The sequence below is a fragment of the Octopus bimaculoides genome, chromosome 1 (genome assembly GCF_001194135.2).
Source record: "Octopus bimaculoides isolate UCB-OBI-ISO-001 chromosome 1, ASM119413v2, whole genome shotgun sequence".
Taxonomy (NCBI): Eukaryota; Metazoa; Mollusca; class Cephalopoda; order Octopoda; family Octopodidae; genus Octopus; species Octopus bimaculoides.
In genome coordinates, this window is record NC_068981.1 from 3,029,729 (window position 1) to 3,043,863 (window position 14,135).

The 14,135-nt window shown below is 37.1% G+C and overlaps 1 protein-coding gene across 1 annotated transcript in view; it reads right to left on the reverse strand.

The window, feature by feature from the left end:
* The window catches only part of LOC106880095 (DNA-binding transcriptional regulator BolA), a 32,547-nt gene that overhangs the window by 6,509 nt on the left and 11,903 nt on the right, over window positions 1-14,135 (reverse strand). Inside the window, exons 3-6 of the mRNA XM_014929912.2 lie at window positions 8,174-8,238; window positions 5,692-5,733; window positions 4,598-4,649; window positions 325-389 (exon numbers count right to left, since the gene is read on the reverse strand). Coding sequence (XP_014785398.1) covers window positions 325-389; window positions 4,598-4,649; window positions 5,692-5,733; window positions 8,174-8,238 — 224 coding nt within the window. The remainder of the gene's footprint in view (window positions 1-324; window positions 390-4,597; window positions 4,650-5,691; window positions 5,734-8,173; window positions 8,239-14,135) is intronic.

The window sequence follows — 14,135 nt, forward strand, 5'->3', positions numbered from 1 at the left end:
TATATATATATATATATATATATATATATATATATATATATACAATGACCTTCCTTTAGCTTCCTTCAACCAAAAACACATGCAAGGCTTTGATTGACCCTGGCTATAGGAGATAACATTTGCCTGAGGTGTTGTACAGTGAGACTGAACCCAAGACTATATGTTTGGGAAACAAGCTTCTCAACCACACCAGCACACACACCACACATTCACATCGTCTTATACACAAGCACTCCTGCATGCATACACACACACACACACACACACACACTCACTCACACTCATACTCACGTACATACAAAAAATTGACGGATTTAGACTGACCTGAACCAGACCAATACCATTGAAGTCATGTGACACAAGTACAACTTTGAAATGAGTTTCAGATCCTTGAAAAAAATTAATGAAAAAAAAACGTTAAAAAATAAATATATATTTTCAGATTTTTGAAATACATTTTCAAATCAAAACTAAAATATATTGAGTTGTTGTTTATGGCATAAGAATTAAAAAGACTCCAAGACATGAAATACATCTATTCTAATGGTGGAACACAAAGTAGATAAAGCTTCTTCAAGTGTCATGGTGAAAAATGAATTATTGCATAATCTCTCAAAGCTTCTAAAACAGATGGAGAAAATTTAAAGAATTACTTTGGTATAATGGTAGAACATCTGTCATAGTTACAGAAGATGAGTTCAAGCCCCATGAGCACCCTTCAATTTTTACAATCCATGGGGCAGGGACAAACCCAGCATTCTACTTTCTGACTTGGAATATATGTGTATCACTCATTGGGCTGTGACCATGCTGGAGCACTGCACTGAAGGGTTTAGTTGAACAGGTTGCCCCTTGCTCCGATACTTATTTCTTTAGTCTGGTATTTATTTTATCAGTCTCTTTTGCTGAACCACTAAGTCAGCGAGATGTAAACAAACCAACACCAGATGTCAAGCTATGGGACAAAGACAAATTCAGACACAAATACACACACACACACACATTCAAAGGGCTTCTATACAGTTTCTGTCTATCAAATTTGCTCACAAGGCTATCACACAAGATACTTGCCCAAGGTATGGCACAGTGGGACTAAACTTAAGGCCTTGTAGCTGTAAAGTGACCTTCTTAACCACACTGCCATGTTTGCACTACAGGCAGCCATTGATATTTTTTTCCATCTAATGGTGTTTTTTTTAACACAAAATTCTATCTATTGGTTTGTAATGTAAGCACAACACCTCCATTAGCAATGAACATGAACTAAAATGGCAACAAACATAAATGGAATCTCTGATATAGATTCAGCTTGACGGATGTCCACTTGTCACAAGTAAAAAATGAAATATTAATTCAACATTTAGAGAGATGCTTATAGTTTGGTCCTGAAAAGAGAAGAGGAGACAAAATAAAACAGCTGCAAGGAAATGACTCAATAAAAATGTAACCAGATTTTTTCTCTTTTAGTTCGTAAAAGTTATTTTGTCAGATTTTAATACGAAAGCAACGTAAAAGTTGGGTAGATTCAAGTGTATTAGTGTCTTTAATGAGGTAATTTAGACTTAGTCAGAATATCAAGAAAGTTTTTGTTTGCAACATTTTTCTGTTAAGTGTTTGATATCTTAATTTGGGACAGAATGATCAAGAAAAACAGATTAGTTTTAATTGCAAATCAACTAGTAAGGTAAATAAAGGAAAAATTTGGGAATTATAAGAAAGGATTTTAATCAAAATTCTCAACTTAGTTGGAAAAGCTGAGTCATGTTGCTGAGGGCATGAGAAGTAGGTTTCTTAGAATTCCATATTGTACATAACAACAAAAGAAATTTCAAACAAATTGAATAATAGGGTAAATCTTTCATGGTTTTAAATAGATTTATAACATAATCACAAAGCGACAAATTTTAGAGGCAGAAAAAGTCGATTAAACAGACGTCACTAATTCACTTGTGGTTATTTTATTGAGTCCCATAAAAATAAAAAAAAGTTGACGACAGAATTTGAACAACGTAAAGGGACGCAACTTTTTATCAAATATTTTGACAGGAAAAGAAAAAGAAAAAACTCCAGCCCAAAAGAAATAGACTGAGCAAACAAAAATAGTAATCCACTACATTTTTGGTTATCTCACCCCCATCAAAAAACTGGGTTATCTCCCCACTAAAAAATTGAGTTTATGTAGCGACAAAGAGATTGGATTAAATCCTTTTGACTTAATACTTCAACACATTATTGACGTTTGGCCTTCCTCATTTCTGATTTGTTATAAAAATGTTATCAGATTCAGTAAAATGCTTAATTTTTTCAGTTTTCATGTTTATTAATCTTTTCAGATTTATATGATTTGTTATAAAAATATCAGATTCAATTAGATGTTTCATCCTTTCACTTTTGCTTTTTTTGTTTTATTGAGGGTTAAACAATTTTTTTCTAGTTGAGGGAAATATCCAAAAGTACCGATATTTCTACCAAAACGGTGATAACCCAATATTTTCAGTAGGGTGAGATAACCAAAAAGTACCAATAACCATTTCTACTGAAGGCACGAGGCCCGAAATTTCCTGATACTTATTTCATCGACTCCGAAAGGAAAAGAGGTAAAGTCGATCTCAGCGGAAAGTAAAAGGGGAAATGCTGCTAAGCATTTTGTCTGGCATGCTGACGATTCTGCCAGCTAGCCGCCTTCGCAATAATAATTAATGGTTTCAAATTTTGACACAAGGCCGTCATGGGATGAATCGATTACATCGACCTCAGTATTCAACTGCTACATATTTTATCGACCCCAAAAGGATGAAAGGCAAGAAGGACGAAATATCGCTAAGCGTTTAGTTCGGCATGCTAACGATTTTGCCAGCTCGCCGTCTTCGCAATAACGGTTTTAAATTTTAGCAAAGGCCAACAGTTTCTGGGGGGAGGGGAAGTCGATTAAATTGACTCCAGTACTTGACTGGCAATTATTTTATCGACACCGAAAGGATGAAAGGGAATATCGATCTCAGCAGAATTTGAGCTCAGAACACGAAGATGGGCGAATGCCATTTTGTCTGGCGTGCTTAACGGTTCTGCAAGCTCGCGCCTTCGACTTCTAAATAATAATCATGAGCTAATTGTATATAATGCTCAAGTCGTTGGAAAAGAAAAAAGAGGGGACAGAATGTAGAGAAAGACAGCAATAAAAGTTGAGAAAGAATTTCAGGTACACAAAATAAGACAGAAAAGTGAACATAAAAAGAACCACAGAAATGATGCGTGAATATAGGCACGTCAGGAGCATGGAATTTTTGAAGGATGGAGTTATGTTATAATGGCCAATATTTACATAAAAACTTTTTTTGCATTAAGAATTCTCTTATTGTTTAAGAGACCCAGTTTATTTAACAAGAGTTTTACTGAAATTCAACAAAACAAGATATATCAAAGGGAGAGAACACATTTTATAAGGGAGGTAATTCGGAAATAATAACTTGAACAGATGAAAAAATGTCATTGGTGAAGTCGTGAACAGAAACGAAAGGATTGACAAACCAACTGACCGTTTAAATGATTGGTCAAGCAATCGATTAATTAATTAGTTTACTAATGATAATAATAAAGAAAAAAGAAACAGAGCGGTTGCGTTGCAAAATATCCCTCCCAAGATACAACAACAGGTTTCAACACACGACTTTACTTCAAGAACTTTGCAATGCGTACCAAAAACAAATTGAGTTAACAGATGGGATCTAATGAGGTTAGCGACGTGGTCGAGTTGTTAAAGTTTAAGACTATGGGATATTTGCTCCTCCTCTTTATATTCTAAGTTCGAATCCCACTGCGGTCAATTGGGTGTTTTGCCTTTCATTCTTCTGAAGTCAAGAAAGAAGGGAAACGGTCTAGGGCAGTGGATTGATGGAATTGTTCAATCGTTTATCTTTTACATGTTTCAGTCATTACACTGCGGCCATGCTGGAATCCCTTTCTATGCATAATGTGTTTATGTGTGTTGTGCACGGTAGCGTGTGTGTGTGTATGTTCATGTTTTTCTATATTAACATCACAGAGGTAAACGTGTGCCTTTGTTTCAAATTTTCAACCACACAACAACAAATACAAAAATTCACTGTGTGTGTTTCTCCTCTATGCACAGCCAAACTGCTGGATCAATTTGTACCAAATTTGGCAGGAAGGTTTTCCATTACTCGGGGAAGGTGGTGTTCCTTCTTCTTCTTCTTCGTTGTCGTTTAACGTCTGCTTTCTATGCTGGCATGGGTTGGGCGATTTGACTGAGGGCTGGCAAGCCAGGTGGCTGCACCAGGCTCCAATCTGATCTGGCAAGGTTTCTACAGCTGGATGCCCTTCCTAACGCCAACCACTCCGAAGGTGTGGTGGGTGCTTTGTATATGCCACCAGCACGGGGGCCAGTCAGGCGGTACTGGCAATGACTACGCTTGAATGGTGCTTTTTAAGTGCCACCTACATGGGAGCCAGCCAGGTGGGACTAATAAAATACATGAGAAAAGTAGCATGAAAAAACAGATGTAATATGAATGAATACAGTTAAAACAAGTAATGCAACGTGATGAAAGGGTGACAAAGAGAGGGAGAGGATATTTACCTTTAGGTACATTGTGCATATAACTTTCGTTTACAACTTGTAAGTGTTGAGGCTAGAAAGCAGAAAAGAGACAATATCATATAAAGTTAATCATACAAAGAAAATTTAGCATTTAAACTAACCATATCCTCTTCAAATATTCTGTCTGTTTTATGTTCAATCTGGCCTCTCATACCTATCCTACAATATTATTCTAAAAATAAACAATCACAACATCAAAGTCTTGGAGCAACAATTTCATACATGATTAATTCAAAACAACATGGATCAATAAGCATTACAATTGACAGTAATCTGAATGCTAATCCTTCCACCCCATGACTATATTTCTCTCAAAACTCTCTCCTTACTGACCTATATTTACTCACCAACAGCTAACATTTCATCCTAGGAGAATCCAATATATCTGTGAGAGCCAGTCACTTCCTCTGACTAATGAATGAGACAAAACAGACTGAGACAAAATGATGTCATAGTTTGCCTGAAGACAAAGTACAGAGCCAGAACCAATTTACAAATTCTTCACTCACAAGATGTAACTCCTGAAACTTTTAAAATGAACAAAATCACACTGGATCTCTCCAATATACATCTTGAAATCCTGAAAACAAAGTAGTTTTAGAAAATTACTATTTGTAAATCTCACAACGAGAGATATTCAGCAACAGTACTTTGGAGTAAAGATTGTTTGCCAACATAACATGGCACTCCTGGTTTAGGATGAATGTTGCTGTAATTTAGCCCCAGGAGACATCATCTCCAGTTGTGTCTTTATATTTTCCAACAAGGGAATCTAGCACCCCCACTCACCTCAAAACAATATCTGTAATAACCTGGAAATCGCGATATATAGATATTGTTTTGAGCTGAGTGGGGGTGCTTGATTCCCTTGTTTGAAAATATAAGGACACAGATTGTGTCGTATAGCCAACTGGAGACGATGTCTCCTGGGACTAAATTACAGCAACGTTTGTCCTAAACCAGGACTGCCATGTTATGTTGCCAAATAATCTTTACTCCAAAGTAGTTTTAAACTTCTTTTTCCCCATTCTATTTCAGAGGTAAGATAAAGTCCTCAAAATTGTTTTACAAACCTTGAAGTATTTCTCTAGTTTTTCTATGATTTTGCTCTCAACCTAAAATAAAAGAAATAAGTAATGATTAAAAAAGAAAGTCATTTAGAAGCAAAAATAAAATTTTCAAGACAGAACTACTAATAACAATAACAACAATAACAGCAATAATGGTTTCAAAATTCTGTACAAGGCCAGCAATTTCAGGGCAGTGGGTATGTTGATTACATCAATCTCTAGTTAACTGGGATTTATTTTATTGACCCCAAAAGGACAAAAGCAAAATCAACCTCAGCAGAATTTGAATGCGGAATGTACAGAATCACAAGAAAATCCACTGAACATTTTGTCCGATATGCTAAGGATTCTGCCAGCTCATCACCGTAATAATAATAATAATAATAATGTGTAACATTCCTTCTTTGGACACTAAACTCCTCTTGCGAAGACCTGTTGAGGCAAGTGAAATCGAAATCGAACTAAATTTGTAGACTGGCACCCATGCCAACGTCTTCATTGAACACTAAACTCGGCTTGCGAAGACCTGTTGGGGCAAGCGAAAGCGAAATCGTGATGGCACCAGTACCAGTAAATCACTAAGAGCACTGTCCGAGCATGATCGTTGCCAGAGCACCAGCTGTCTGGCTTTCGTGCCGGTGGCATGTAAATAGCACCATTTGAGCGTGACCATTACCAACGTCGCCTTCCTGGCACTTGTGCCAGTGGCACGTGAAAAGACTTTCGAGTGAGTTCGTTGCCAGTCCCGCTGGACTGGCTCCTGTGCAGGTGGCACGTAAAATACACCATTTCGAGCGTGGCAGTTGCCAGTACCTCCTGACTGGCCTTCGTGCCGGTGGCACGTAAAAGCACTCACTACACTCTCTGACTGGTTGGCGTTAGGAAGGGCATCCAGCTGTAGAAACTCTGCCAAATCAGATTGGAGCCTGGTGTTGCCATCCAGTTTCACCAGTCCTCAGTCAAATTGTCCAACCCATGCTAGCATGGAAAGCGGACGTTAAATGATGAATAATAATAATAATAATAACAATAACAATAGTTTCAAATTTTGGCACAAGACCAGGAATTTTGGGTGTGGGGGTGCTCTTCAATTACATCAATCCCAGTGTTCAACTAGTACTTAATTTATTGATCTCTGAAAGCATGAAAGGCAAAGTTGACCTTGGCGGAATTTGAACCCAGAAAGTGTAGACAGATGAAATACCTCTAAGCATTTTGCCTGGTGTGCTAATGATTCTGCCAGCTCACCATCTTGATAATAATGACGACGACGATGACGATGATGATGATGATGATGATGATAACAGTTTCAAATTTGGCTGAAGGCCAGCAATTTTGAGGGGTCAGTACCATTTACTCCAATACTTGACTGTATTTTATTCTTTTGAACCCCAAATGATGAAAGGCGAAGTTTATTTTAGTGGGATTTGAGCTCAGAACATAAAGTGCTGGGATAAACACCACAAGGCATTTTATCCAGTGCTCTACTGATTCTGCCAATAATAAGAATAATTCTTTCTAATTATGGTACAAAGCTAGTAATTTTGATGGGAGGGGTTTAGTTGAAGCCATCGACCCCAATGTTCAACTGATATTTATTTTATCAACCCTGGAGGAGTTAAATGCAAATTTGACCCCAGCAGGATTTGAACTTTGTCTTTCCTCCCCAGAAATCCTCCCTCTGGAATTCTGTCTATCCTGCAGGTATTGACTGCTTGATTTTGAGCAGGTTCAGCCACAAGTGCAGGAATGAAATTTGCTTCAGGGGTGCAAACCCAGATCCAAAATTTTTTACAAGCAGGGTTGATTTTTTTTCAGTCTTAATATCAAAACAAACACGGATATAATAATAATAATCATTAATATATTTGTACATCAATAAAACCAGATAAATTCAATAATCTTTTCTATTCTAGGAACAAGGCCCAAATTTTTGGGGAGGTACGGGCCAGTCAATTAGATCGACCCCAGTATGGAACTGGTATTTAATTTATCAATCCTGAAAGGATGAAAGGCAAAGTCGACCTTGGCGGATTGGAACCAAATATTCTTTCCTACTCTAGGCACAAGGCCCAAAATTTTTGGGGAGGGAGCCAGTCAATTGCTCCCAATACGCAACTGGTACTTAATTTGTCAACCCCTAAAGGATGAAAGGCAAAGTCGACCTCGGTGGAATTTGAACTCAGAATGTAAAGACAGACAAAATACCGCTAAGGATAAATCTAATAATGGACAAATAATGTTTCAAATCATTTTAGAAATATTTCTACACTCATTTGTTTTGACAATGAAGTGTTTCATTTTTTCAGGAGGATGTTCAAAATGCACCCCCACAAAATTTTAGGAGGATAGATTAAGAAAAGGCTCTTGATATAACAAGAAGTTGATGTTTGTCCAGAAATTAATGAAATGTTTGTAAAAATAAATAATATTTTTTAAGAAATTATCATTTTAATAGTTTTCCTTGAAAAAATTATGAACTTACAGGAGCCAATTTCTGGTGCTGTTTTGCTGCATAGAACCTTATGGGTTGACAGCTACGTAGAACACCTAGAAATCAATAAGATAGAAATTACATGACTTTCAACAGTACAAAGATCCAATCATTACACATATCAAGAAAATAATATCCTATCCCAATGCCTTAAACCTGAACAATGTACCAACATGGAACTAGAACCCTCAAAGTTGCTACAAATGTCAAGCCTGACCATAACTAAAGTTCTCTTCTGGAAAAACACACACACATATTTTAGCAAAGACTGTAACACAAACACTAATTTTCCTCGCCAGGTCAGGTAAGGAGGCATGCACTGCTGCAGTGCATGTCTGTAAGTTCACCATCATCAGTTCACTGCAGGGAAAATTCACCATAAGAAACATTCCTGATTGCACGTTACTTTCATTTTTTTTTCAATAAAACAGTTTTTAATTATTAATCGTGAGATACTATGGATATTGTTGTATTCTGGGACGGTCATTTTTCTTTTTCTTTTTTTGCCAAATAAACCCACACACTATACATTTTTTCTTCACTCGTTTATTACTGTTCTTATTTTATTATTTTTAACTCATGTCTATTGTCCAGAAATTTTTTGTCACACATCTGTGACCTCTTCAGCAACACTTTTCGTTTTTGTGTGTGTTCTTGCTCCACCTACTCCATTCTGTTCTTCTAAGATGTGTATCCTTATGTGCACATGTGTTTGTGTCCTTGTTTGTGTATGTGTGTGTGTGCATGTGGTAAACTTTCCTCACAGTGAACTTTCTTCATGGTGAATTGATAGTGGTGAGCTTTCCTGTAATCATTGCTGTGCATTTGTTGATAGCTGCTTGGATCCTACCAGACAACCTCTCTAGGCAGTGTCCAAGTAAGTTCCCATCTCTGTGAAATACTTCCTCATCTGCCATGACCAAGATGCAACACAGGCTGTCACCCTAGCTCAGGAGTCACCAAACAAGAGCCCGTGGGCCAGATCAAGCCCAGGAGGACAGTTCATCCAGCCCACCGCCGAACTGTACCTTTTGTACAAATACCTGCAATGAGAGTTCATTTGCCTCTGGTATGGCATCAGTGTTTGCAACAACTTATGTCTGTGAGCAGACATTTTCAAAAACGAAGAAAGTGATGTCAGCACATCGAATGAGGTTGACTGATGAACATTTCAAAGCAATTCTCTTGGTTGGATGCAGCAATTCCAAAGCAAATATTGATGATATCTTAAAAGCTAAACACCAGTTTCACAAATCTCACAAACCATTTTTGCTGCTAAGGTTGTGAGATTCAGATATGTGCACACTGGGTGTGGTATAACTAATTTTTTGCTAATGTCACTTTCTTTGATAACTTTTTGGTAAATAAATACGTTGGTTGTCTTTATTTTTTGTGTATTCACTGTATTGAACAAAATGGTTCTGCAGCCTGCGTTCATCCTTTTCTCAGTTATCTGGCCCACCACGAAAAATGTTTGGTGACCCCTGCCCTAATTGGATCCTCAGGCAGCATCTCTTCAGACTCACAATGGAACTCTAAGATGGTGCTGTTGTTACTCACTCAGACATCTTAGATTATATCCAAAATAATGCCATCCAATGTAAAATGCACCCACTACACGCTTGGAGTGGTTGGCATTAGGAAGAGTGTCCAGCTGTAGAGACCAAGCCAAATCAGACTGGTGCCTAGTACAGCTCTCCAGCTTATCAGTTCCAAATCGTCTGACCCATACCAGCATGGAAAACGGACACTAAATGATGATAATGATGATGTTTAGTCATGATACCTCACTCACCACTTAGCTGGGTGATAAGCATAACAACTTAAAGGAGTGGGGTGCTACAAAAAAAAAAACAGGTTAAGAACCACTGGACTAGATTTTTTTTTTCCCAATTGGAAATAAATTAGACAAAAATAAACAATAGACTAACACTCCTCTACTTTCAAGTGCAGTTAAACAGTCAAAACAGCCAGCAGTAAACACTTGAATATTAATGAACCAACAAGGGGGAGCTGCAATGCTTGTTTTGATAGAAATAACAGTGAAATTTCCTAAATTCAAATCCAACTTTAAAAAAGGACGAACGGATAGATTGGCCAGTGTTATCCTGGATGTACTAAAAGGTAGGACAACCATGGCAGAAATAATCATAGGTCAGCTTAACCAGGGTTGGTCTAAGGATAATCAGTAACTGTCAAGCATTCGAGCCAGCTCCTCAGTTTGAGGATACCATCTTCCTTCCCTATCACCAGTCTCAGAAGCCCTGTAATGGGTTGTGGGTTTGCCTTACCGCAGTTACTAAAAGATGAACTAAAAAAGAATATTTCTTTTCCTTTTTGTCAGAGCAAGAACCTCTATGAATTTCCATAAGCAAAAAGTATAATAAAAGGCGTGATGCCAGTGCCGCCTGACTGGCTTGCGTGCCAGTGGCACGTAAAAAGCTCCATTTGAGTGTGGTCAATGCTAGTGCCACCTGACTGGCTCCTGGGCTGGGTGCACATAAAAACTACCTTTCAAGCATAGTCGTTGCCAGTGCCACCTGACTGGCTCGCACATTGGTGGCACGTAAAAAGCACCTACTACTCTCTCAGAGTGGTTGGCATTAGGAAGGGCATCCAGCTGTAGAAACCTTGCCAAATCAGATTGGAGCCTAGTGATCCCATCTGGTTTCACCAGTCCTCAGTCAAATTTTCCAACCCATGCTAGCATGGAAAGCGGACGTTAAATGATGATGATGATGATGATGATGATGATGATGATGATGATGATGATGATGGTGGCCAGCTGGCAAAATCTTTAGCACACTGGACAAAATGCTTCATGGCATTTCACCCGTCTTCACATTCTGAGTTCAAATTCCACTGCAGTTCACTTCAGCTTTTATGCTTTCAGAGACGATAAAATAAATACCAGTCGAGCATTGGGGTCAACATAATTGCCTACCTGCTCCCTCGAAATAGCTGGCCTTGTGCCAAAATGTGAAATTATTATTATTGTTGTTATTATCATAAAGGCAACGAGCAGGCAGAACCGTTAGCAAACTGGACAAAATGCTTAGCGGTATTTCATCCATCACTACATTCTGGGTTCAAATTCCACCAAGACCGACTTTACCTGTCATCCTTTTGGGGTTAATAAAATAAATACCAGGTGAGTACTAGGGTCAATGTAATCAACTATTCTCCTCCTCCAAATTTCAGGCCTTGTGCCTACGATAGAAAGGATTATTATTATTATTATTAAGGAAGTGAGCTGGCAGAATTGTTAGCATGCTGGAGAAAATGCTTAGCATTATTTCATTCGTATATATGTTCTGAGTTCAAATTTCACTGAGATCTTGGAGAGAGAAAGAGGATGGTGATAAGATGGCGATGATGTGATGAGGTGGGGTACACCCAAGTTACAGGGAGGTTCTAAATAGTGAGGTGCACAAGGAATTGGATAGGGTGAGTGCCTTTATGGTCCTTCTCATCTGCCCTGTGAGGCTCAACATCTGAAGGTCATTTTCCACCATTTTGTCTCACAGCTTTCTCTTCCACAGTTTCCCTCTACATTTAGATATTAGCACTTTTTTAATGCAGCTGTCTACATCCATGTGCATTACATGACCTTACCAATGCAGTCTTCTGCCTTGCTTACTACATCTGATGCTTCATCACCATCATCATCATCATCGTTTAACGTCTGTTTTCCATGCTGGCATGGGTTAGATGGTTGACATAGAGATGGCCAGCCAGGGAACTGTCCAGGCTCTAACATATTTACAGTTGTACATGCACACTGACACTGCACATCCTGTGGAGCATAACTGGCTTCATTTCTTTCAAGCCTTCACATGTCCACTACATTCACAGCCCATGTTTCACTACCATGTAGCATAACTTCATGCATAGGCATCGTACACTCTGCTTTTCACTTTTAGAGAGAGATCCTTTGTTACAAACAACGATGATAGCTCTCTGAGCTTTGCTCAGCCGGTTCTTATTCTAGCAACTTTTAGAACATGCTCCTACACTACCAATTCGGTAACTTAGGTAAAGGAAACTATCTTCTTTCTCTCAATAGTAAGTGCACTACTTTTCAAAGCAGAAACAGCTGTATGATAATGCATTTAATTACGTAATTCCTGTTTTCTTGTCGTTTATATTTATATATATATATATATATATATATATATATATATATATATAATTAGAGAGAGAGAGAGATGTGCGCATATACATGTATACATCTGAAACATTAACATTACATAATCTACCATCTCAAAAACGTATTTCCGCAAGATGTTTAATTTTGAATAGCATAATTCTAATTTATGCTCTCCGAAACGGAGCTATGCAAAATTTCATTTTAAAATATGCATTTTTCAGAAAGCTATGAGGGAAGACAAGGTCGAGGGGCACTAATATGTAGTTATGCCTGTGAAAAATAGAAAGATATTAAAAGTATGCCAGGCAACGTTTTGGGTTATGAACCTTAACATGTTTTTGCACGTTGTTGTTGTTGTTTTTGTCGTTTAGATAACGAAATAAGACAAAGTCCTTGCGTCAGTTTTAATACGATCCTTTTTCACACAAAAACATTACTGAACATCTGTCCGCGGCGAAAGTAAAACAAAACTCCGAAAGGTGACAATGAAGATTTTACGCCTCTAAAATATATTTTAGCACATTGGATATTTGTTGTTGCGATGTATTCTTTTAAGTAAACCGAAATATTGGTTAAAATAGAAATCTGGGAACGGAACAGACAAATAACATACCTGAAAGAAAACTCATAATAAATGTATTTAAAAAGTTGGTCTGATTTACAACTTCCTGATAACCGGTGACATATAAATAATTCTTCTATAAATATAAAACCGGGTTCATTTTTAAGAGATATTTAAATATATAACTGAAACGAATTTATTTTTTTTATTTAAACGGTGATAAATTGTTAATTACTAGTAGTGTTGTCATTTAAAATTTATTGGAGTCTTCTATAATTAGCTAGCGTTGATTCCTTGGGTGGAAGCAGCCTATCGTAAACATATCTACACTATCAGAGACAACCTGGGATATTATCTAAGGCGATGTTTCATTTTATGATTCCGAAAGTGAAACTACTGAAGTCGTCAGAGATCGTAATATGACAGAAAGTTGGCAATGACGGAAGAGAAGAATTGCTTTACTTAAAAAGAAATAAAAGTGATGCAACAAATTGGTAATTGTAAAATCGATTTTTAAAAAAATGTTTTTGATTTATTACAATTTAATTTTTTTAAATGATAAAGTAAAATATAATAACTGGGATAATACTGGTAATGTATGGTTATTAACCAAACGTATTGGTTCGTTACAGCCATACCGCTGGTTAATTATGAATTAATCCCAACGATGCAAAAGAATTAATTGTGCTTTCATTGTTCATCGTATAAATATGAGTCAAAACGAAAGATTGCCTATAAATATACCGGATGAAATTATTTCCTTCAATCACTTCATCAATGTAAATGATGTTGTCTGCAATTCTCACAGATTCTTGCCGCGTAACAAAAGCAACCATTTTTTCTATACACGAGCAATTTCAAAATAAACTTTCAGTTTCGAGGAGAAAAAAAAGATCTTAGAGTTTCATTTCATTGCCGAGTTTAGCCAACTACTACCAAACATTATGTTACTTTTATTTTATGAAGGCGATTGCTGCTGACCTGTTGTTTCACTTAGATATACCGATTAGAAATACATGTTGAGATAACGGCTACAAACCGTTAACATGTATTTCTAATCGGTATATCTTTACTACCTCTGAAGAGATTCATCTTATAATGATTTTAATTTTATAAATTAATTATCTAAAGATTACTGAATCGAAACAGCTGTCAAGATACTGTCATATTTTATAATTAATAAATATTTTATTAATTATTTCTCCATTTTCTCCTTATTCTTTATATATATATATATATAT